General features: G+C 30.3%; 1 protein-coding gene across 2 annotated transcripts in view; it reads right to left on the bottom strand.

The window, feature by feature from the left end:
* Positions 1-4043: 4043 nt before the first annotated feature.
* Positions 4044-26811, bottom strand: part of LOC129913490 (uncharacterized) — a 108728-nt gene continuing 85960 nt past the window's right edge. The window contains exon 7 of one of the 2 annotated variants that reach the window (XM_055992199.1): positions 4044-5030. In XM_055992199.1, coding sequence (XP_055848174.1) covers positions 4195-5030 — 836 coding nt within the window. In that variant the 3' untranslated portion in view covers positions 4044-4194. The remainder of the gene's footprint in view (positions 5031-26811) is intronic. The other variant, XM_055992200.1, reaches the window with a different exon arrangement.

Here is a 26811-nt window from a genome sequence, read left to right as displayed (position 1 = left end):
CACAGACGCACAGACCGACGGACGTCATGACGAAAACCACTTTTTCGGACTTCTCCATCATCGTAATGCTAGTTTTTATTAAAACCTCGAATTTTTTTTTTGACACTAAACCAATACTTGCCCTATAGACCAAGTAAAAAAACAGTTGGGTAGGTTTTAAAGAAGCCATCAAGAGCAGAGAAAAGTGTTTGAAAGAGTTCCTGCTTTTACACGATAGGGGTTCCAGTTCACAGGACTCGTGTTGCGACAACTGACTTATAGAAATGAGTTCGATTTAAACACCTTAAAACAATGATTATTATAAAATTCATTCCAAAAAACTAAAAAAGAACTTCGAACAAGGCGAAGTAGAAAGTGTTTGTCTATTTTGAAGAGATTAAAATAAAAAATTATTTTTGAAGTTATGCTTCTTTTGCGGCAATAAGCCATGAAAATTTACTTTTTGACAAGAATGTCAAAGGGATTAGACGCGTTCGCCATCTCCGAGACTGACAACTGGGCATCAGGGCTGTCATTTCAGCTTTAGAGTTGACAGTACGTAGGTAAGTATTTAAAAATTAAGTAATTTCCATGTGGAAAGATTTTTTTCTTGCAAAACTATTTTCAGGGAAGTCAGATTGTTTTGGGTTAAGAAGAGCTAGCATCAAAAAATTTCCTAAGCTGAGATTGATAAAAAATTACGCTGTTTGATTATTTTAATGAAAACATAGAACAAAAATAATAAAAATTAAAAATATCAAATGAAATTCACCTACATATTTTGAGTGAGAAGAAGTATAACTTCAGTCGCGTGTACATGTGAGTGTACAACACGTACTCTTTTTTTTTCACGGTATATACTATACATACCTAAAAATTCTTTTTGAACAATATCATAATGAATTTTCAAAATTTTCCTCCAAATCCATCGAGTGAGACATCAAAAGAAAGGTCTCTTTAAGCTCTATTCTTAACGGAAAGTTTCTTGGATGTATGGTTGCACAGTTATTTGCATCCAAACATTTTTTTTCTTACAGTTGTCTCTAATAAAAAATTATTATCAATCGGATAAAATCTGCAGAAAATTTTTTGACCCCATGGATAAAATATCAGTGAAAAGGCAACCAATGGACAAAATCTCCAATAAGTAATTTTTTCTCCCACTTTCTTTAAGTCTCCAAAAACCTCCAATTAACAAAAACAAAAACGGTATAGAATGATACAAAAGCACTTTAAGTCAAAGGAAACTCAGAACTGAACATGAAAATTTTAAAATCATAAAGGCTCCTCTGTAAAAACGCAACAGCATAAAAAAAACAACCATGATTTGAACCTTCGTTTTTTGACCTACCATTCGTGTGCCTTAACAACACTGTACGATACAGCCAGTTGAACTAAGCATAACGTTTGAGGTTAATTATCGCAGCTTACAATTAAATATGAGTGAAAGTAGGTCTTTTCAAAATAAAAATGCTCAAGTTGTGTATCAAGCAATCAAATTGAGCGCACGATTTGATTGCTTGATACACAGCTTGCGCATCTGAAATTTCGGGATTTTCTCTCCGAGATAGTTTTTTTTTTTTAATTTTTTCCTGGAGATTTTGTCTTTACTCATCTGTCTTGGAGATTTTGGCTTTGGGGATTTTCTTTTTGGGATTACGGGTTTTGGTCGTCCATCACCAACACACGGAGAAAGTTATGTATCTGCGGACCAAAATCTCGAATAAAGTTTTGGTTTACAGATATATGTGTTCAAAGTTAACAGGCCACATTAAAAGGTCGCTTGTCGCTTCAAACTCTATTCATAACTGAAAACGAAAAGTTTCTGAATTATTTGCATCCAAATACTATTTTTTTTCTTACAGTAGTCGGAGCAGATATCTGCAGAGCAAAGTTTCGAAAAAAGTTTTGGTTTACCTAAAGATGGTGAACACAGTGAAAAAAAATATGCAAAAAAATTAAAAAATTTATTTTCGAAAAAAAATCAAGATTTTTTTTTTTGGTGAAAAAATATGCAATTAAATAAATATTTGTTCCAAGTCCATTCAGTTAGAAATTAAAATCAAAATGAAGGGTACTCTTAGATCTTTTAGTTTTTTGAGGCAAATTAAATAAAATGCACGACTGGGTCGCACGAACCTGCTCTTAGAGTTCAAGTTGCTTAAGTTTTTAAGACTTTTTATATAGAAACTTGGAAAATGTAGGTATATAAAAACAAAAAAAAAAATAAAATTCATTTTTCAAAAAAATAAAACGATATCTGAAATCAAATCGCCCCACAAAACAAGTACGCAATTTTATTTGATATAGGTATTAAGGTGCATTTTTAGAAAGAAAAAATTCAAAATCGTTAGAGCCGTTTTTTAAAAAACTAATTTTTTATAAATAATTTTTTGAAAAAAAAAGTTTTAAAATAAAATTGGTATGCCATTTTGTAGAAATCACTAATCAACATCTAAAAAAAAAAATTTCAAAAAAATTCAATGTCCCGTTTTCGAAAATTTGATTTTTCAAAAAAAAAATTTCAAATTTTTTTTAAAAATCCAAAAATTATTTTTTTCAAAATTCTATTTTTGGCTTATATATAAAGTATATAATTGCTTTCGTATAAAAAAAATTCGTTGAAACACAATAAGCAGTTTTGCAGAAAATCTGATTTGAAAAAAGCGGTCCTATGGCAGGTACCGTTAATAATGATTTTCAAAAATTTTTTTTCTTCAAAAGATAGACCTTGTTTAAAAACTAACATTTGAATTTTTATAACATAATCATTTTTAGCAAAAAACAAAACCGACTTCCATGGATCAAAACTGGGTTTTATGGTTTTTAAAATAGTTACTATGGCTTAAAGTTAACGAAATTGCAATGGGACCATACTGCAGCCACCAGCTTTCCAATACAAAAAGAATTACCAAAATTGGTTCACTCAGTCCAAAGTTATGCGGTAACAAACATAAAAAAAAAAAAAAAAAATACAGACGAATTGAATACCTCCTCCTTTTTGGAAGTCGGTAAAAATCGTTGGAGCCGTTTTCGTGAAATTAAACTTTTCCGAAATTTTTGTATGACAGGTAGGTACCGTTATTTTTGGTCCAAAAAAATTAATTCAAAAAAAAACTCTGGAGAGTCTCCAAAAACTGCTACATAGCAAGTTTGGAGTCAATCGGTCCATCCGTTTAGGCTCTAGTTCCTTATACAGACAGACAGACAGACAGACTGACAGACAGACAGACGGACTTCCGGGACCCACTTTTTTGGCATTCTCTATCATCTTAATGTCATGGAAAAATGTTATCTCAACTTTTTTTTTTTTACGAATGCATAACTTGATATATATATAGTACCTATATCGCAAGTAAAAAGAAAAAGTAAAAATAAAATACATTTTGCAAAATTAAAAGAAAAAAATCCGTTCAACAGAATTTTTAAGTACAACTAATAATTTTATGTGACAGAATTTTTTATAAGGACGGAAATGAATACTCTTTACAAAACCAATTTTTTATTTATTTTTTTTTTTTTGTTTCCTTAAGTCTACATACAATATTGATTAATTAATTATTTTTATTTTTTTTTTATATTTAGCATTTATTTAATTTTTTTTTGTTTTAATTTTACATTATTTTGATTTTATTTCTAGAAGCATTCTTTTGTTTTTTTTCTTGCTAACCATTCTAAACTTAAGGAAGACAGCTTGCACAACACTAATCATAGATTAGAAATACATTTATTCTTTTGTTTTTTTTTTTTTTTATATTTTTAATTATTTAATTTTTTTATTTTTACTTATTTTTATTTAGAAGCTTGACAGCGCATTAAGTTTAACTTATATAAAACATAGATTTTGTTATTTTTTTTTTTCTCTCAAGACATTTAGCGACTTTAAAAGAAGCATTTTTTGAATTTTTTTTTTTTCTATATAAAAATTATGAATTTATTATTTTTTATTTAACATTTTTTCATATTTCCTTATTAACTAGTGTTTTTTTTTTTGTGTTTTTGTTTTGATTTTTTTTTTCACATGTCCTTAAGTAATAATAAGTTATAACAGATAACAATTTATATTTTTTTTTTTTTATTTTTCATTCGGATTTCTTTTTTTTTATTATTTTTACAAAATGAGTAGAGAAAGAGGATCAGACTGTGTGCTAATTATTATCCGAACGCACATTTAACGTGTGCATCCTTTGATGGGGCAGTGTGCCTCATCTAGCATCAGCAGCATTTGTAAGTCCGTTTGATTCTTGGAGGTTGCTCAAGGGCCAACAGTGGTGATGCCATTGGTAATAGTATCAACTGTTGGCTTCGTATGTGGCAGTGAGAAGACTCCTGCTCTAGCTTTATCGCTGTCGTCGTCATTCGATGCTGATGGTGATTCTGTTTTTGATAGCCATGTTGATGTTCTTCTGGTTGTCTGTGTGCCGTCGAAGAAGACAACACTTCTCGTCGATTTGTATCGATTTCATTGTGTGAATTGCGGCGTTGTCGCCGCGGAGAATGATAATATCCTTTCGCCGTTGACAGGAAATCATTAAATCGCCATCGTATAAAGAAAGTCAAAATGACGACGACAGCGAGTGCCCCAGCGACTGCAATAACAGTGACTGTGAATAAGATAATCGCTGGTGCATAAACTCTAGCTCCATTGTCGTCAAATCGTCTACTATGTACCCCTGCTACTTTTGGCATTGGGGTGGTGGAGACGACGACGATAGCTGCTGATGTTATAGAAGTGACTGTTGCCGCTGTCATCAGTGACGATGATGGGGACGATGATGAGGATGACGACAGCGACGACATAGACATAGACATGACAATAAAACAGAAGATCCTTGCTGCAGGAGGCGTTTCCGCAGCAGTTTCAATTTGACCTTTTAGCATTCGTCTACTGACATTTGTTATTGATGACAATGATGCGGATGATGTGGATGATGTGGACACAACAAGTCGATGTAGAAGAGACACTAGTTGTCCTGCTGCTGCTCTTAATCCTTTACGAGCATTTGATGATGATATTGTCGTGGCTGAGGATGAGACATCAGCTGCTGCTGCTTGAAAAGAAGAGATAATCGAAAAAAGATTATAGAATGGAAATTATTGTTGCTATATTGGTGCTTTATAATAGAGAAAGTACACAACATGTATATTTAAGTTTAAGTATTTCTTTGGATTTGTTTACGAGAGGTAAAAACGTTTTTTGAATTGAATTGAAAATTTATAAATTTATGTTAAAGCTTTAAATTTTGTACCTTTGTGTGTGACTTTTAAAAAATGTGGAATACCTAAATGAACAAAAATAAAATAAGTAGAAGACGTTATTTCGTCATCTAATTCAATGAATATTGAGGGCCCAGCCTTAGGAGTGCCTATCAAGAAAAAATCATGGAGAATCACTTTTTTTCTTATATAATCCAGTCAAATAAGGGTTTAACCTCGGAATGAGTGCTAATAGAATTTTTTTTTGCTCAATACCTTCGTTTTGGCATTCTATAACATATCTCAAATTTTGAAATGGAGATTTTGAAAATTAGCAAAAATAGACGATGGTATTATATACACATATGATACATGATTTCAAGGTATTTTTTAATGCTGATTCCAAAAAAATCTAAAATCAAGGCAATCTGACGTCGCACGGTTGTCCAAAATGACTTATCTCGTTGCAAAAATCATAACTTTTGAACGGATTGAGTTAGCAGTACAATTTTTTTTTTTATTTGAAGGACATTTCTAGGGCTGTTATACCAATGAATTTCAATAAAATTATTTCACAGGGTGTTTCGGAATCATCGGCCAAAAACAGATTTTCTTTAAAAAAAAAGTTTAAATTAAAATTGGTATGCCATTTTGTAGAAATCACTAATCCACATTTAAAAACAAAATTTCAAAAAAATACAATGTCCCGTTTTCGAAAATTTTATTTTTCAAAAAAAAATTTTAAAATTTTTTTAAAAATCCAAAATTTATTTTTTTTTAAATTTTATTTTTGGCTTATATTTGAGTTATATAAGTGCTTCTTCACAAAAAGTTTCGTTGAAATCGAATAAGCCGTTTCGGAGAATATCGGATTTGAAAAAAAACGGTTTTATGGCAGGTACCGTAAAAAATCCATTCGGTTCCATGCATTAAGCCGAATAGGGTATGTGTACCAATCAATTGTTGATCCAAAATAAAAATATTTAGCTGCGCATGCTTGCGCACTGCCGAGATTTTGTACTTTGAAAAAAAATGAAGGCAGAAGGAACAGATTTTCTTTAAAAAAAATGTTTAAATTTAAATTGGTATGCCATTTTGTAGAAATCACTAATCCACATTTAAAAACAAAATTTCAAAAAAATACAATGTCCCGTTTTCGAAAATTTTATTTTTCAAAAAAAAATTTTAAAATTTTTTTAAAAATCCAAAATTTATTTTTTTTTAAATTTTATTTTTGGCTTATATTTGAGTTATATAAGTGCTTCTTCACAAAAAGTTTCGTTGAAATCGAATAAGCCGTTTCGGAGAATATCGGATTTGAAAAAAAACGGTTTTATGGCAGGTACCGTAAAAAATCCATTCGGTTCCATGCATTAAGCCGAATAGGGTATGTGTACCAATCAATTGTTGATCCAAAATAAAAATATTTAGCTGCGCATGCTTGCGCACTGCCGAGATTTTGTACTTTGAAAAAAAATGAAGGCAGAAGGAACAGATTTTCTTTAAAAAAAATGTTTAAATTTAAATTGGTATGCCATTTTGTAGAAATCACTAATCCACATCTAAAAACAAAATTTCAAAAAAATACAATGTCCCGTTTTCGAAAATTTTATTTTTCAAAAAAAAATTTCAAAATTTTTTTAAAAATCCAAAAATTATTTTTTTTGAAATTTTATTTTTGGCCTATATTTAAATTATATAAGTGCTTCTTCAAAAAAAGTTTCGTTGAAATCGAATAAGCCGTTTCGGAGAATATCGGATTTAAAAAAAACCGTTCTATGGCAGGTACCGTTAATAATGATTTTCTAAAAAAATTTTTTTCATTAGAAGATAGACCTTGTTTTCAAACTTACATTTGAATTTTTTAAACAAAATCGTTGGAGCCGTTTTTGAGCAATTACAGCTTTACTGAAATTGGTGTATGACAAGTACCGTTATTTTTAGCCCAAAAAAATTAATTCCAAAAACCCCTCTGGAGGGTCTCCAAAAAATGCTACATACCAAATTTGAAGTCAATCGGTCCATCCGTTTAGGCTGTAGATCCTTATACAGACAGACAGACAGACGGACTTCCGGGACCAACTTTTTTGGCATTCTCTATAATCGTAATATCATGGAAAAGTGTAATCTGAACTTTTTTTAGATGTGAATTAGTGATTTCTACAAAATGGCATACCAATTTTAATTTAAATATTTTTTTTTTAAGAAAATCGGTTTTCGGCCGATGATTCCTAAACACCCTGTAAAACAATTTTCTTGAAATTCATTGGTGTAACAGCCCTGGAAATTTCCTTCAAATTAAAAAAAAAATTGTACCGCTACCTCAATCCGTTCAAAAGTTATGATTTTTGCAACGAGATAAGTCATTTTGGACAACAGTGCACGGTTGTCCAAAATGACTTATCTCGTTGCAAAAATCATAACTTTTGAACGGATTGAGTTAGCAGTACAATTTTTTTTTTTATTTGAAGGACATTTCTAGGGCTGTTATACCAATGAATTTCAATAAAATTATTTCACAGGGTGTTTCGGAATCATCGGCCAAAAACAGATTTTCTTTAAAAAAAAAGTTTAAATTAAAATTGGTATGCCATTTTGTAGAAATCACTAATCCACATTTAAAAACAAAATTTCAAAAAAATACAATGTCCCGTTTTCGAAAATTTTATTTTTCAAAAAAAAATTTTAAAATTTTTTTAAAAATCCAAAATTTATTTTTTTTTAAATTTTATTTTTGGCTTATATTTGAGTTATATAAGTGCTTCTTCACAAAAAGTTTCGTTGAAATCGAATAAGCCGTTTCGGAGAATATCGGATTTGAAAAAAAACGGTTTTATGGCAGGTACCGTAAAAAATCCATTCGGTTCCATGCATTAAGCCGAATAGGGTATGTGTACCAATCAATTGTTGATCCAAAATAAAAATATTTAGCTGCGCATGCTTGCGCACTGCCGAGATTTTGTACTTTTAAAAAAAATGAAGGCAGAAGGAACAGATTTTCTTTAAAAAAAATGTTTAAATTTAAATTGGTATGCCATTTTGTAGAAATCACTAATCCACATTTAAAAACAAAATTTCAAAAAAATACAATGTCCCGTTTTCGAAAATTTTATTTTTCAAAAAAAAATTTTAAAATTTTTTTAAAAATCCAAAATTTATTTTTTTTTAAATTTTATTTTTGGCTTATATTTGAGTTATATAAGTGCTTCTTCACAAAAAGTTTCGTTGAAATCGAATAAGCCGTTTCGGAGAATATCGGATTTGAAAAAAAACGGTTTTATGGCAGGTACCGTAAAAAATCCATTCGGTTCCATGCATTAAGCCGAATAGGGTATGTGTACCAATCAATTGTTGATCCAAAATAAAAATATTTAGCTGCGCATGCTTGCGCACTGCCGAGATTTTGTACTTTGAAAAAAAATGAAGGCAGAAGGAACAGATTTTCTTTAAAAAAAATGTTTAAATTTAAATTGGTATGCCATTTTGTAGAAATCACTAATCCACATCTAAAAACAAAATTTCAAAAAAATACAATGTCCCGTTTTCGAAAATTTTATTTTTCAAAAAAAAATTTCAAAATTTTTTTAAAAATCCAAAAATTATTTTTTTTGAAATTTTATTTTTGGCCTATATTTAAATTATATAAGTGCTTCTTCAAAAAAAGTTTCGTTGAAATCGAATAAGCCGTTTCGGAGAATATCGGATTTAAAAAAAACCGTTCTATGGCAGGTACCGTTAATAATGATTTTCTAAAAAAATTTTTTTCATTAGAAGATAGACCTTGTTTTCAAACTTACATTTGAATTTTTTAAACAAAATCGTTGGAGCCGTTTTTGAGCAATTACAGCTTTACTGAAATTGGTGTATGACAAGTACCGTTATTTTTAGCCCAAAAAAATTAATTCCAAAAACCCCTCTGGAGGGTCTCCAAAAAATGCTACATACCAAATTTGAAGTCAATCGGTCCATCCGTTTAGGCTGTAGATCCTTATACAGACAGACAGACAGACGGACTTCCGGGACCAACTTTTTTGGCATTCTCTATAATCGTAATATCATGGAAAAGTGTAATCTGAACTTTTTTTAGATGTGAATTAGTGATTTCTACAAAATGGCATACCAATTTTAATTTAAATATTTTTTTTTTAAGAAAATCGGTTTTCGGCCGATGATTCCTAAACACCCTGTAAAACAATTTTCTTGAAATTCATTGGTGTAACAGCCCTGGAAATTTCCTTCAAATTAAAAAAAAAATTGTACCGCTACCTCAATCCGTTCAAAAGTTATGATTTTTGCAACGAGATAAGTCATTTTGGACAACAGTGCGTCGTTGAAAAAAGTTATACCTGTTTTTCATCTGTCAACCCATATTATTATAACACTTGCTAACTTACTACCAAAAAACCCTTGAAAGTTATGGTAGCGGATTTAGCATGAAGGTTTTTGTGTCAATTGTCATTAAGAATCAAAACAATTCAATGCAAAAAACATTCATATATTATATATGACAAAATGGTAATTTTTGAAAAAAAGGGGACATTTTTTGATATGCACTAAAAAACATCCTGGTACAATCTTGGAATTACTGCTAATAGGCTAATTTTTTTTTTTTCTATCTTTGTTTGGATATTCTATAACTTATGTCAAAAGTCTAAAAAAATCTCATGTCCGCAAGTCCTAATTTTTCTGGTTTGAAGATAAGGTGCAGATTTAAAAAAAGTGAAAAACTACACTTCAGATATTGGTGTCAGATCAAGATGAATAAGGTGCATTCCTTTTCAGGGATGGTCAGCTTGACTTGTTTGTGAGTTTTGTTGGAATAATCTAAAGTTTTCTTATTATTTTTTTTAATCTGCACCTAACTTTAGTTTAACCTGGAAAATTAGGACTTGCGGACATGAGATTTTTTTAGACTTTTGATATGAGTTATAGAATATCCAAACAAACATAGATACAAAAAAATTGGCATATTAGCACTAATTCCAAGATTGTACCAGGATGTTTTTTAGTGCATATCCCAAAATGTCCCCTTTTTTCAAAAAATACCAATTTTTCATAGATATGAATGTTTATTTCATTGAATTGTTTTGATTCTATATGATAATGGATATGAAAACCTTCATGCAAAATTTGGTCCCTCTACCATAACTTTTAAGGGTTTTTTCGGTAGTAAGTTTTAAACTGTTATAATAATATGGGTTGACAGATGAAAAACAGGTATAACTTTTTTCAGAGACGTCAGATTGCCTTGATTTTAATTTTTTTTGGAATCAACATTAAAAAATACATTGAAATCATGTATCATATGTGTATATAATACCATCGTCTATTTTTGTTAATTTTGAAAATCTCCATTTCGCGCTTTGCCCTTCAAAATCGCGACTTGCGGACATGAGATTTTTCTAGACTTTTGAGATATGTTATGGAATGCCAAAACGAAGGTATTGAGCAGAAAAAAATTTCTATTAGCATTCATTCCGAGGTTTACCCCTTTTTTCACCTTATTTGACTGTATTATTACTAAAATTATCACCCGTATAAACTTAGCATGACAACTTTTGAAAAGTTAATTTTTTTTTGGCTCAGTAATTGCCGCATAATTGCCGTGTTTATGCCGTGAAGTCAAAAAAATTGCCGCGCGCTTAGTTTGGTCAGAATCGGTAAACCAAGTTTGTCATGCTAACTTTATATAAAGTTAGCATGACAAATTTTAATTTTTGATCAATTTAAATTTTTTTTTCGCTAATTATTTAAAGTTTAATTGCCGTAATTATGCCGTGAAATCGAAAATAATATATCTCTTTTGGTTTTCTCAAAAAAAAATAAAATGTATTTTTTGTTAACCCTATTCCATATAAAGTTAGCATGACACACCCTGTATTTCTTAAATCCTTGGTCAATTTTTAATTTTTTTTGGCCAATTAATTGCCGCATTGGGTTAATATAAAAACTGCAAACTCAAAAAAATTGCCGCGCTTTTGGTTTTTTCAAAAAAAATTAAAAACTGTTTTTGGCCTCATATCGTATAAAGTTAGCATGACAAACCATCTATTTCTTAAATCCTTGGTCAATTTGAAAATTTTTTTGGCCAATTAATTGCCGCATTGGGTTAATATAAAAACTGCAAACTCAAAAAAATTGCCGCGCTTTTGGTTTTTTCAAAAAAAATTAAAAACTGTTTTTGGCCTCATATCGTATAAAGTTAGCATGACAAACCATCTATTTCTTAAATCCTTGGGCAATTTGAAAATTTTTTTGGCCAATTAATTGCCGCATTGGGTTAATATAAAAACTGCAAACTCAAAAAAATTGCCGCGCTTTTGGTTTTTTCAAAAAAAATTAAAAACTGTTTTTGGCCTCATATCGTATAAAGTTAGCATGACAAACCATCTATTTCTTAAATCCTTGGTCAATTTGAAAATTTTTTTGGCCAATTAATTGCCGCATTGGGTTAATATAAAAACTGCAAACTCAAAAAAATTGCCGCGCTTTTGGTTTTTTCAAAAAAAATTAAAAACTGTTTTTGGCCTCATATCGTATAAAGTTAGCATGACAAACCATCTATTTCTTAAATCCTTGGTCAATTTGAAAATATTTTTGGCCAATTAATTGCCGCATTGGGTTAATTTAAAAACTGCAAACTCAAAAAAATTGCCGCGCTTTTGGTTTTTTCAAAAAAAATTAAAAACTGTTTTTGGCCTCATATCGTATAAAGTTAGCATGACAAACCATCTATTTCTTAAATCCTTGGTCAATTTGAAAATTTTTTTGGCCAATTAATTGCCGCATTGGGTTAATATAAAAACTGCAAACTCAAAAAAATTGCCGCGCTTTTGGTTTTTTCAAAAAAAATTCAAAACTGTTTTTGGCCTCATATCGTATAAAGTTAGCATGACAAACCATCTATTTCTTAAATCCTTGGTCAATTTGAAAATTTTTTTGGCCAATTAATTGCCGCATTGGGTTAATATAAAAACTGCAAACTCAAAAAAATTGCCGCGCTTTTGGTTTTTTCAAAAAAAATTCAAAACTGTTTTTGGCCTCATATCGTATAAAGTTAGCATGACAAACCATCTATTTCTTAAATCCTTGGTCAATTTGAAAATTTTTTTGGCCAATTAATTGCCGCATTGGGTTAATATAAAAACTGCAAACTCAAAAAAATTGCCGCGCTTTTGGTTTTTTCAAAAAAAATTAAAAACTGTTTTTGGCCTCATATCGTATAAAGTTAGCATGACAAACCATCTATTTCTTAAATCCTTGGTCAATTTGAAAATTTTTTTGGCCAATTAATTGCCGCATTGGGTTAATATAAAAACTGCAAACTCAAAAAAAATTGCCGCGCTTTTGGTTTTTTCAAAAAAAATTCAAAACTGTTTTTGGCCTCATATCGTATAAAGTTAGCATGACAAACCATCTATTTCTTAAATCCTTGGTCAATTTGAAAATTTTTTTGGCCAATTAATTGCCGCATTGGGTTAATATAAAAACTGCAAACTCAAAAAAATTGCCGCGCTTTTGGTTTTTTCAAAAAAAATTAAAAACTGTTTTTGGCCTCATATCGTATAAAGTTAGCATGACAAACCATCTATTTCTTAAATCCTTGGTCAATTTGAAAATTTTTTTGGCCAATTAATTGCCGCATTGGGTTAATATAAAAACTGCAAACTCAAAAAAATTGCCGCGCTTTTGGTTTTTTCAAAAAAAATTAAAAACTGTTTTTGGCCTCATATCGTATAAAGTTAGCATGACAAACCATCTATTTCTTAAATCCTTGGTCAATTTGAAAATTTTTTTGGCTAATTAATTGCCGCATTGGGTCAATATAAAAACCGCAAACTCAAAAAAATTGATGCGCTCTTGGTTTTTTTTTGCAAAAAAGTTTAAGTTTATTTTTTGAGTCACTTTCCATATAAAGTTAGCAGGGCATACCCTCTGTTTGTTAAATCGCTGATTAAAATATAATTTTTTTTTGTTTTGCGAAATAATTGCCACACTTGGTTTTTTTGTAAAATGCAAACTCGAAATTCTTTTTGGCCAGTTTTTTATTCAAAGCAAAGGAAAAAAAAAACTACTATTTTTTTATGTAACTACATTCTTTGTTAAGTGGTTCCTATAAAGTCATAAAAAAAAACATTTTTGTTTACAAAGTAAGGTGTTCTTGAATTTTGTAGGTCAATCACATACACCATTTATTATTGTACTATTGTACATTCTAGAACATAGATTTTTATAACTGAGTGATAGTATGATAGACAGGATGTCGGCCTCTTACACGACGTACATGAGTTCGAGTACGGTGATGGGAACGAGTTTTTTTTTTTTTTATTTATTTTTTTTATTTTTTTTTTTTATTTTAATTTAACATAATTTGTATTCCATTAACTATTTTTATTGTTAAAGCGATATTCCAATGACTTGTTTTCAATAACAAGTATTGGAAGGATGGGTTTTTAAGTGGCAACAACAACTCACTGCTCATAAAGCAAAGTATCTAAGTATTAATATTTTAAGCATTTCTAAAATTGTAATAAACGAGAAAAAAATCTCTGCGAGGACGTAATATATAATTGCTTCTATTATAATAAAAGTAATAATAGTCTTTAATAGCTGTTATTGGGATGGACGTCTGTAACGTTATTCTGTTAGCCAGTGAAATGTTAATTGCTCAAACGAAAAATTACTATCTTATAATATACCTATGTAATAGGTAGCTACCTGTTATTCGGATGTGTCAAACACATTTTTAAATGAAATTTCGGTATTTTCCATAAAATTAATCGGAGTTTACACTCTAACTGTTGCAAAACATACTTTTAGCAAAAAATCATGTGTCAAACACAACTTTGAATGAAATTTCGGAATTTTCTATAAAATTAATCGGAGTTTACACTGTTTCTTTTGTAAAACATACTTATTGCGAAAAACATTTGTCAAAAGCATTTTTTAAGGAAATTTCGGTATTTTCTATAAAATTAATCGGAGTTTACACTCTAACTGTTGCAAAACATACTTTTTGCAAGAAATCATGTGTGAAACACAACTTTGAATGAAATTTCGGAATTTTCTATAAAATTAATCGGAGTTTACACTGATTCTTTTGCAAAACATACTTTTTGCAAGAAATCATGTGTCAAACACAACTTTGAATGAAATTTCGGTATTTTCCATAAAATTAATCGGAGTTTACACTCTAACTGTTGCAAAACATACTTTTTGCTAAAAATTAGTGTTAAAGCCATTTTGAACTCATACTCGCCACTTGTTATGGAATTTATTTTCTGACGAGAACAATTTTTGATGTATTTTCCCTGATTTTATATTTTCCTGATATAGGTAAAAGAGATATGGAAAAAGAAAATATTTTTCGGTAGGTGCATTTGTACTTTTCGATTGACTAATTTGCGTTTCACCGAGTTTCAAATTAACTCCTATTATTAGGCCCATTTTTTCGATAAAGCAGATTATTTCCATCCGAATAACAGGTAGCTACCTATTACATATATTATAAGATAGTAATTTTTCGTTTGAGCAATTAACATTTCACTGGCTAACAGAATAACGTTACAGACGTCCATCCCAATAACAGCTATTAAAGACTATTATTACTTTTATTATAACACTGGTTAACAAGGGTTCTGTTGCCGGAACAAAAATATACTTTTCTGAAGGTTTTTGGTGTGCTGAACTCGAATCCGAAGTCAAAAAAATTCTAGCAGCTCCCGTTTTTGAGATATTACCGTTAGAAAATGCAAAAAAAACGTTTTTTTGAGTTTTTCGGACCTTATTCTATTGTATAAGGAAAATTGTTTGAGCATATTTAGTTACGGTTTCTATAAGAACTATTTTCCATCTTTCGATACCTGTTTAAATCTTTTCAATATCTTATGTATTGCCCGAGATATCTTAAACTGAAGTCAGTGGGTTTGGCTTCATATATCATAAAGAAGATAATGACATTATAAAATTTTTAAAAATATCAAACAACTGAGGATATCTCGGGAAGTAAAAAAGATATCGGAGAGATTTAAACAGATTTAAAAAGGTGGTAAATAGTTCTTATAAAAACCGTTACTAAATATGCTCAAACAATTTTCCTTATATAAAAGAGTAAGGTCCGAAGTGCTGCACTTTCTAACGGTAATATCTCAAAAACGGGAGCTGCTAGAATTTTTTTGACTTCGGATTCAAGTTCAGCACACCGAAAACCTTCAGAAAAGTATATTTTTGTTCCGGCAACAAAAAAAAAGTTTAATTTTGTAAACCAGTGTAATAGAAGCAATTATATATTACGTCCTCGCAGAGATTTTTTTCTCGTTTATTACAATTTTAGAAATGCTTAAAATATTAATACTTAGATACTTTGCTTTATGAGCAGTGAGTTGTTGTTGCCACTTAAAAACCCATCCTTCCAATACTTGTTATTGAAAACAAGTCATTGGAATATCGCTTTAACAATAAAAATAGTTAATGGAATACAAATTATGTTAAATTAAAATAAAAAAAAAAAATAAAAAAAATAAATAAAAAAAAAAAAAACTCGTTCCCATCACCGTACTCGAACTCATGTACGTCGTGTAAGAGGCCGACATCCTGTCTATCATACTATCACTCAGTTATAAAAATCTATGTTCTAGAATGTACAATAGTACAATAATAAATGGTGTATGTGATTGACCTACAAAATTCAAGAACACCTTACTTTGTAAACAAAAATGTTTTTTTTTATGACTTTATAGGAACCACTTAACAAAGAATGTAGTTACATAAAAAAATAGTAGTTTTTTTTTTCCTTTGCTTTGAATAAAAAACTGGCCAAAAAGAATTTCGAGTTTGCATTTTACAAAAAAACCAAGTGTGGCAATTATTTCGCAAAACAAAAAAAAATTATATTTTAATCAGCGATTTAACAAACAGAGGGTATGCCCTGCTAACTTTATATGGAAAGTGACTCAAAAAATAAACTTAAACTTTTTTGCAAAAAAAACCAAGAGCGCATCAATTTTTTTGAGTTTGCGGTTTTTATATTGACCCAATGCGGCAATTAATTGGCCAAAAAAATTTTCAAATTGACCAAGGATTTAAGAAATAGATGGTTTGTCATGCTAACTTTATACGATATGAGGCCAAAAACAGTTTTTAATTTTTTTTGAAAAAACCAAAAGCGCGGCAATTTTTTTGAGTTTGCAGTTTTTATATTAACCCAATGCGGCAATTAATTGGCCAAAAAAATTTTCAAATTGACCAAGGATTTAAGAAATAGATGGTTTGTCATGCTAACTTTATACGATATGAGGCCAAAAACAGTTTTTAATTTTTTTTGAAAAAACCAAAAGCGCGGCAATTTTTTTGAGTTTGCAGTTTTTATATTAACCCAATGCGGCAATTAATTGGCCAAAAAAATTTTCAAATTGACCAAGGATTTAAGAAATAGATGGTTTGTCATGCTAACTTTATACGATATGAGGCCAAAAACAGTTTTGAATTTTTTTTGAAAAAACCAAAAGCGCGGCAATTTTTTTGAGTTTGCAGTTTTTATATTAACCCAATGCGGCAATTAATTGGCCAAAAAAATTTTCAAATTGACCAAGGATTTAAGAAATAGATGGTTTGTCATGCTAACTTTATACGATATGAGGCCAAAAACAGTTTTTAATTTTTTTTGAAAAAACCAAAAGCGCGGCAATTTTTTTGAGTTTGCAGTTTTTATATTAACCCAATGCGGCAATTATTTGGCCAAAAAAATTTTCAAATTGACCAAGGATTTAAGAAATAGATGGTTTGTCATGCTAACTTTATACGATATGAGGCCAAAAACAGTTTTTAATTTTTTTTGAAAAAACCAAAAGCGCGGCAATTTTTTTGAGTTTGCAGTTTTTATATTAACCCAATGCGGCAATTAATTGGCCAAAAAAATTTTCAAATTGACCAAGGATTTAAGAAATAGATGGTTTGTCATGCTAACTTTATACGATATGAGGCCAAAAACAGTTTTTAATTTTTTTTGAAAAAACCAAAAGCGCGGCAATTTTTTTGAGTTTGCAGTTTTTATATTAACCCAATGCGGCAATTAATTGGCCAAAAAAATTTTCAAATTGACCAAGGATTTAAGAAATAGATGGTTTGTCATGCTAACTTTATACGATATGAGGCCAAAAACAGTTTTTAATTTTTTTTGAAAAAACCAAAAGCGCGGCAATTTTTTTGAGTTTGCAGTTTTTATATTAACCCAATGCGGCAATTAATTGGCCAAAAAAATTTTCAAATTGACCAAGGATTTAAGAAATAGATGGTTTGTCATGCTAACTTTATACGATATGAGGCCAAAAACAGTTTTTAATTTTTTTTGAAAAAACCAAAAGCGCGGCAATTTTTTTGAGTTTGCAGTTTTTATATTAACCCAATGCGGCAATTAATTGGCCAAAAAAATTTTCAAATTGACCAAGGATTTAAGAAATAGATGGTTTGTCATGCTAACTTTATACGATATGAGGCCAAAAACAGTTTTTAATTTTTTTTGAAAAAACCAAAATCGCGGCAATTTTTTTGAGTTTGCAGTTTTTATATTAACCCAATGCGGCAATTAATTGGCCAAAAAAATTTTCAAATTGACCAAGGATTTAAGAAATAGATGGTTTGTCATGCTAACTTTATACGATATGAGGCCAAAAACAGTTTTTAATTTTTTTTGAAAAAACCAAAAGCGCGGCAATTTTTTTGAGTTTGCAGTTTTTATATTAACCCAATGCGGCAATTAATTGGCCAAAAAAATTTTCAAATTGACCAAGGATTTAAGAAATAGATGGTTTGTCATGCTAACTTTATACGATATGAGGCCAAAAACAGTTTTTAATTTTTTTTGAAAAAACCAAAAGCGCGGCAATTTTTTTGAGTTTGCAGTTTTTATATTAACCCAATGCGGCAATTAATTGGCTAAAAAAAATTAAAAATTGACCAAGGATTTAAGAAATACAGGGTGTGTCATGCTAACTTTATATGGAATAGGGTTAACAAAAAATACATTTTATTTTTTTTTGAGAAAACCAAAAGAGATATATTATTTTCGATTTCACGGCATAATTACGGCAATTAAACTTTAAATAATTAGCGAAAAAAAATTTAAATTGATCAAAAATTAAAATTTGTCATGCTAACTTTATATAAAGTTAGCATGACAAACTTGGTTTACCGATTCTGACCAAACTAAGCGCGCGGCAATTTTTTTGACTTCACGGCATAAACACGGCAATTATGCGGCAATTACTGAGCCAAAAAAAAATTAACTTTTCAAAAGTTGTCATGCTAAGTTTATACGGGTAAAATTATCCATCTGATTAAATGATGAAAATATAAAATTTTGGTTCCATAACATCATTATATTAACCAATACAAAATATAATTAAAAAAAATGTTGCGCATACGCACCAGTGAACTTCTAATAATTAAAACATTTTTTTTCCGCTGCTACAAAAAATAAAAAGATTTGCTTGCTGATTGTTCTATACTTTTTTAAGTGATCACTGCGCTGCCAGTCAGGACAATTTTAGTACTTCAAGTTTACAATTCGAATGGATAACAATGGAACGTTGAATAAGCACCTTGTCAGCACTATATTCAAATATTTTAAGTCTGAAACGTGACTTTATATTTCTGTCAAATTACAAAAACAATAAATAATTACAAAAATAATAAAAATGCTGTTTTTTATATTTTCTTGTGTTCGGTACCAACTTTGGTTTTTACTTAATATAAGCTTCTAATACATCAACGATTCATGGGTTTAGTTTGTAATTTGTTTTAAGATTTAATTTCGATACTACTAAAACTTTGAAAAAGAAAAAAAACCTAAATTTTTTCGAAATTATGAATTTTTAATTTTAGTTTTTTGGTCACACAGAAATCGAATTATGCATACAAAATTTTGAAGTAACTTTTTTTTTCACATCGTGTTTTGAATTCAACGACTAAATAACTTAATTTTATGCATTTTTAGTTGAATAAGTAAAAGAAATAGTTTCGTGCTAAAAGTAACAATTGTTATTTAGAATTCGATAACAAAAAAAAGAGTCCCGATGGGCACTCCTCATCTTCATTGTTACCAGATATTGCAATGGAAGATTTATTGGGAAACGTTTTTGATGAAATACTCCATATAAACATAAAATTAAGAGATGCTGGGTATCGATCTGTCCATGTCAATGTCAGAATATTAGCAAAAAATAAGCGAATTATTTGGTCTTTTTTGTTGATGTTTAGGACATTTTTTAAAGCCTTAAGGCGCATAAAATTTCCATTACATGAAGTAAATAGTAAGTAATCATTTCTGAAGAACTGATGATTTTAAAAATATGAATTATCAAATTTCATCGAAATCAATTAATTTTTGAATACGGTTAGAGCCCCCGCACACTACAGACTTTCTATCGGCCGATTGTTTAGTCGGGTTGGGCTCCTAGTGTGCGCACAGGCAACCGACTAAACAGTCGGGTCGCTAGGAAACATTTTAGTTTGAAGGCAATTGTGTAGGAAAACAAACTTTTTTTTCGATCAAACAAACTTTTTGATCGGCCGATACTTAATCGTTGTAGTGTGCGCACTTTCATACATTTTGATACTGATTAAGAGTCCGACTAAACTGTCGGCCGATAGAAAGTTTGTAGTGTGCGGGGGCTCTTATAATTATATGACTTTGACTGTTGTCTTGAAATATTTACTCTCACTATATCTGCACGGTTAAACATTTTGCTGTAGTTTCTACGAAAATTTGGGTTACATGTGAGGCAACACCAATACTTTGATTGCAAACATTTTTGAGTCTGATACAAAATTTACTGAAATTTAAATATGTTTGTATTAAAAGTCAAGGACGTATTCCTCAATTTAAAGTTTCAGTTTATTATAATGATATTTCTATTTTTTTTTTCTTTCTTTTATTTTTTCTTAAAGTAATTACTTATCATAAAAATAACAATGGTGTGATACAGGGTTCGGACTTTACTTCGATCGAAGTAGATTTACTTCGATTTTGGGCAAAAAATAAAATCTACTTCCCTACTTCTCTTTTTCAGGATCTACTTCTATTTCTTAATTGAAAAATATTTTTCAAGTAATAAATTTAGAGAAAGGGATTTAACTTCAATTTTAAATCTGGTCGAGGCATTGAGAAATAAAGCTCAACTGATATCTCAAAAGATGAATGGAGGCCAATTATTCTTCGAATTCAAGATAGAAATAAAGTTTGTCAAAGTAATTTTGACTGATTTTGAAGAATTCCGGATCAAAAATTTGTTAGATTATGCTGAATTAACCGTTTTACCATTAAGCACCGTTACATCTTTTGGAAAAGATCATAATAAAAAAGTAAAGAAAAATAATTTTGTTGAAAAATAATTTTTTTTGAATAAATTTTTGGAAATAAATGTTCTGAAAGTTTAATGTTGAAATCTACTTCCGAAATTTTGGATCTACTTCACTTTTTTTTCAAATTTGCTTCGAAATTTTGAAACTGAAGTCCGAACCCTGGTGTGATATTATTATTTCGTCGCCCTAGTATTGAAGTACCGTATACGCCAAATTGCACTTTTTGAACTAGGTATGCAGTCTTATGTTTTTGAGGTTGCTCTTTTTAAATCTGTTATCCGATTTTTTTCTATCTTTTTTCTTTGTAGAGATATTTACTATTTTTTTTGACAAAAAACAACAAATTTTGGCATTTACGTAAAATTTTTCATGCAATTTACGAACATTTTGAGAATTGTTTTGACGTATACGTCTTACATCGTTTATGTTTTTTTTTTTTTGACGTACGTGTATGAATAAAAAAAAAACTTCTGATTTTCATGGCGTATACGGCATACTCAGTTTGGACAAAAATTTAAATATTTTGAAAAACGGGACATTGAATTTTTTTGAAATATTGTTTTTAGATGTTGATTAGTGATTTCCACAAAATGGCATACCAATTTTATTTTAAAACTTTTTTTTCGAAAAATTATTTATAAAAAACTAATTTTTTAAAAAACGGCTCTAACGATTTTGAAATTTTTTTTCTAAAAATGCATCTTAATAAATCAATCAAAACTGCATACTTGTTTTGGAGGTCAATTTGATTTCAGATTTTATTTTATTTTTTTAAAAAACGAATTTTAATTTTTTTTAAAATTTTTTTTTTACCTATATAAATGTATATAGTAAAAATTTCTTAAAAAATTTAAGCAACTTGAACTCTAAGAGTTAGTTTTAATTTCAAATTTTCTTATATTTCAATACCTAGGTAATTTTGATTACATTTTAATTTTTTGTATTTGAAATTATTAAAAAAAAAATTATTAAAAAACTGTAGGTAATTTTTGTTTTGAGAAAGGCCTAACTCCAAAGGTTGTATTAAAAACTAAGACAGAATTTTTAACCGTGTGCAGTTTTTCGACATCTGGCAGAGAGTTTTCGATCAGTAATTTGGAATTTAAAATGCACATAACTAAGTGAATTTTAAGAAACGAGCATAACGCATGCAGAAATCCCGAAAGTTCAAAATCCCGGAAATAGAAATAAAATATAATAGCGCAGCTTTTTAATTTCATATAATTTTTCGGGATTCCATTCAGGATTTTATGATTTCTGGATTTTGGATTTTGGCTTTCGGGAATTTCTGGATTTAGGATTTTAAAGATTTTTGAGTGTTCGTGATTTCGTTTTTCTGGATTTCGACCCCAAACCGTGCATTTCATCAAATAATTTCACCAAATACGTTGGCAAGCAATGGCAAACTGAATGCAATTGGATTTCTATTTTCATTGTATAGAATCGAAAAAAATATTGAACATTTTATGAGCCATATAACTTTCTGAAAATTACCCACAGTACATAAATATCTGCTATTTTACCCTCCAACCAGAGACCTTAATAATTTCTGATAAATAATCTACCAAAGATATTATTTATTGCTTTTGGGCAGATGGCGTGCTGCCAACTGAATTCCTCAAAGTCAAAATCCCGACTTCAAAAATTCGTGCTATTGACTTTTAGTTTGGAAATTGCCACAATGTTTTTCCTTTTTTTAAAAGTAATAAGTTAAGCTTTACAAAAAAGAATTTAAGATTCCCATAAAGTTAATCGATATAATTTTAAAATTATCTAATATTATTTTAACTTATTAAACAAGCCAAACAAGCAAAATTGTCTGCGTCTGTGTCCAATACAAGCAAGGACAAGGACATATCCTTTATTGTCACATCTTTTTATCTCGTTAGGTATATCGTCTTTTTTGTCAAATGTTTATCGTTACAAAATTTGATATACTAAAATTATATCATCGTAAGATGATTTTTGTTATGTTGATCCTTTCTTAAAGAACAACATACACAATACACACAAAGACAGATTGAAGTTAATTTCATTCCGACTGATTCTTTACGAAAGCAATCGGTTTTACTTTTGAATGGGGAAAAGCACAAACCAATAACTAACCAGCAATAGAGTTTGAAAGAGACTCTGACTGACTCGCTATACCGCCACCGCGCGAGCGATGAAGAAAAAAAAAAAAAAAAAACCAACCTAAACCTTGATGATGAGTGCCTTTTAGTGTCCTTCAATTTATTTTGCTTAGAAACGAAAAAAGACAGATTTTCTTTATAACTTTGGTTTTTTGGTCCTTTTCTTATGTCCTTTATGTATCTCGTCTCGTCTGCTGATGCTTTTAGATATATCCTTTTCTTGTTGTTTTGAATGTGTTGAGGAGAAGAGAGAGGGTGCATAAGATGAGATGGTGCATGCAATATCAGCGAGAAATGGTTAAGCTCTTCATTTTTATTCCTTGTCGGTCGTCAGGATAAAGTTGAAATGAGTGGCTAACAACGACAACGACGATGACGAGATGACGACCGACAAAGTTGATGTCGTTCTATACTAACTCGACAGACGAGATGACTACAACGACGACGACGACGACAGACGTCTTTCTTGTGTGTATCCAAGGTTTCAACGAAATGAGCTGAAAATGTCCTTCTGCCACATCTTGTCCTCTATTTCGCTATATTTTATTGTGTGGACAGATCAACTCATAATTTTAAATTAAATTTATTAGGGCTGACATGGCAATAGCAGCAGAAGTTGAAGCAGAAGCACACCATCACAAGATTGTCTTCATGCGAAGAATAAAGTATGATGTCCTGGTCTTGGTCTTCGTCGTTGCTGGCTCCAGCTTTTATTCTGTATATGCATGTTAGAATTGGCCATTTTTCTTAGCCACACTCTGTTTGCTGTTGTAATTTATAAATTATATAATATTTTTTTTTTTTTATCATTCGTTTCAGGGCGGGAAAAACTTGAATTGGAACCCACAGAGAAGAAAGTAGTGTAAGTCAAGGATAACGTTGATGGTTGACGGTCGGTGGTAAGTAAGAGAGAGAGAGTGAGACAAGATGGTTTAGCTAATGTTGTTTTGAGTAAGAATTATGTGCGTGCGATGTGAAGCGAAGGATTTTGAGCGGAAATAGCTGCTTTAAGTTTGACGAGGATGAATCTTAAATGGCGATGACGACTTTTTTTAAAATGCAAAATTATTATTCGAATTGTGGTTTTTGATTACGGAGCTTATGAGTGTTTTTGATTTTTTGAATAATCAGATGGACTTATATTAACATTGGGTTCATATTGAGGAGGATAAGTATTTTTATTTTGTAAAAAAAAAAAGAGGAAAGAGAATTTTTAAATTTAATTTTTAAAGAAGGAGCGACATGACGACATAGCGACATGGCGACATAGCGACATAGCGACATGGCAACATGGCGACATAGCGACATGGCAACATAGCGACATGGTGACATAGCGACATGGCGACATAGCGACATGGTGACATAGTGACGTGGCGGCATGGCGACATAGCGACATGGCGACATAGTGACATAGCGACATGGCGACATAGCGACATAGCGACATGACGACATAGCGACATAGCGACATGGCGACATGGCGACATAGCGACATGGTGACATGGCAACACTTGCGACATGTTCGACATATGGCAACATGGTGACATGGAAAACAAAGAAACGCTAACAACTCCAGCAAAGTTAAACTGTAAGTCTTTCTTACAGCAAGTATTTTTGTTTTTTTCAATCAACATTCTATTACAAACGCCCTTTTAAAAACGTCAATCCATTAGCACTACGCATCCTAAGCTCTAAAGTTAAATGTTCAAATTCCTTCAATTTATAATCACTCTCCATTTTCTAATAATCTCTTCTCTTAAAATTCAAATGCATATTTCTTCGCTTTCCCTGGAAAAAAACCATTATAAAAGGAAAAAACTATTGAAATTTAATTTTTTAACTAAAGTCTTTTATACCATAATCTATCTAAAGAACTAAAAGTGTTGCAAATTACTATCTAACCACAATATTTTAACTCACACATTTATCTTTATATAGAATCTTTTATGAATATGCACTTCTTTTCAATTTTGATTAAAACAAATATTTTCATTCCAGGATGGTCTCTCACTCTCCTCTTTCGTAAGTATTTGGCAAAATCTCTCTAAATTCAGCTAAAAGCTTGATATTTTCTCTGGTGCATTGCATGTTACTATATTCACGATGTGGGTATCTGAAAACACTTTAAAACTCAAAATCGAGTTCTTGGAAAATATGTTTTACTTTCTCCTAAGTCCATTAGGCTTTTCCTTAAATTCTATTTAAACTAAAATTATATAGACATGTTTTTTTTTTGTCTCCCTCTCACTCTAACATTCTCTATAGAGCGATCGTTTGTAGAGAGTCTCATATTCCTTAAGGACACCTTTTTGGAGTTTCTTGGCTACACAGTATAGTTTGTGCACATGCCATCACATTGGGCTAGGATAAAGTGTTGAACGTACATCAATGTTTACTGTTTTTAGGAAAACTCCTATAAAGTCTCAGCGGGACTAGAGAGATGATGGGAAGGTAGAAAGGGTAACGTTATATTTGCCTCATTTTATGTAAGCCCCAAGGGGCAATTAGAATTCTCCGGACTCTTGAGAGTGAATATATACAACTAAAACTTTCGTCAAGTGGCGGAAACATGAAAAATGGACATTTCCTTGCACATCCTTTATACAACACAAACTCTTGCTAGCGCTACATAGAAATGTAGAATAGATATATCTATAAAGCGTTCCTTGTTCCTTGTTATTATTGTTGGTGTTGTGTCGTTGTATATTTTTGCAACAAAACAAAAGTAAAAAAAAAGAGATCTTAACTATACAACATTGCCACAGAGCAAGAAAAGATGGCTGATGTCGGAGAAGGATGTTGTTGTGTTGTGTCGTCGTGTTGAGCATATATACAAATATAAAGTGGCGCCCTCTTGGGGATTTTATAAAACTTTCCATAGAGAAAGAAAGAGAGAGACAGAGAGAGTGAGACTTTCATTATTTTCTTTTTTTTTTTGTATATCTTCTAAGAGTTGAATTTAATATCACCCTAGTAGAATATACTGGCTTGTCTTATGGATGCTTCTCATGTAACAGATGTGTCTTTTCTATATGGTGTGTAGATATAGTTGTTTAGGTGGTATAGCCTTGCTCTTTCTCTTGATGAAGTAAGGACCTTATGTTCAAATATCAACATGCTGTTAGATGAGCTAAAAATGGGTACTTGTGTGTTGTAATAGCAAATAACCCCGGCGATGTGGCAGAATGATGGAATGTACTGAACACTTTTGGTCGAAAATCTTAAAAGTTAAAAAAAAAAATTAAAAAAAAGGATACAAAAATAACACTACAACAGGACATATACATACTATACTGTCTCTTACTGAAGCTTCAATGGCAAGAATTGCAAATTAAATTAATTTGAAAATTCTTTTTGGCTTAGAAAAACTATTTCTCGAATGTGTGGTATTTTTGTTAATTTTTTTTAGTTTTGTTTTTTATGTAAAGAAATTTGATGAAATACATTTTTTGGTTGATGCAAATAATCTCACATCATAATAAACACAGTTATTTGCAAGACTAAATATGAGGAAGTTTTTTCATCATCTTGTTTAATAGTTTTCAGGCACATTGCAATTTTGGAGATTTAACGAAGAATATTCTCAAGAAATTGCTGCTAATTTATTTTGGAAACTAAGTCTAACCTCAGTAGTTTGGGCAAAATATTACTTGCAACAAACGTGTTCATAAAATGGATAGAAATTGGTAAGGTAGGTATATTGTAACTGCGGGTAATTTTATGGTTAAAAACAAACCTTTAAATTACGCCAAAATTTATTTCTGGTAAATTTATATTTTTTTTCTCAGTGTTTTAAAAACCTGTTTAAATAAGCTTATAACAATGCTTTTCCAAATCTAGTTCTCTAGTTTATTTTTACCAATAATTAATTTTATAAATACGGATATATTTTTCGGTAAAAACAGACTTTTTAATCAATCCGAAGTTAATTTCTGGTTTTTTTGTAACCTTTGATTTCGGTATTTTTAGAACTTGTGCTTGAAATTTGCCTTACATATTGTTTTTCCATATCTGGGTCTATAATAAGGATTATTATTACGAATTAGGGGAGAGTGGGGCCAAATGTAACACTTTTTTCTAAAATCGATGGTTCTCCTACAAATTTGAAAGTGGGTCAACCAGACCTTTTTTAAATTAAAGACCCATG

This window comes from Episyrphus balteatus, chromosome 3, assembly GCF_945859705.1.
Source record: "Episyrphus balteatus chromosome 3, idEpiBalt1.1, whole genome shotgun sequence".
Taxonomy (NCBI): domain Eukaryota; kingdom Metazoa; phylum Arthropoda; class Insecta; order Diptera; family Syrphidae; genus Episyrphus; species Episyrphus balteatus.
This window is presented reverse-complemented; position numbering and strand designations above follow the sequence as displayed.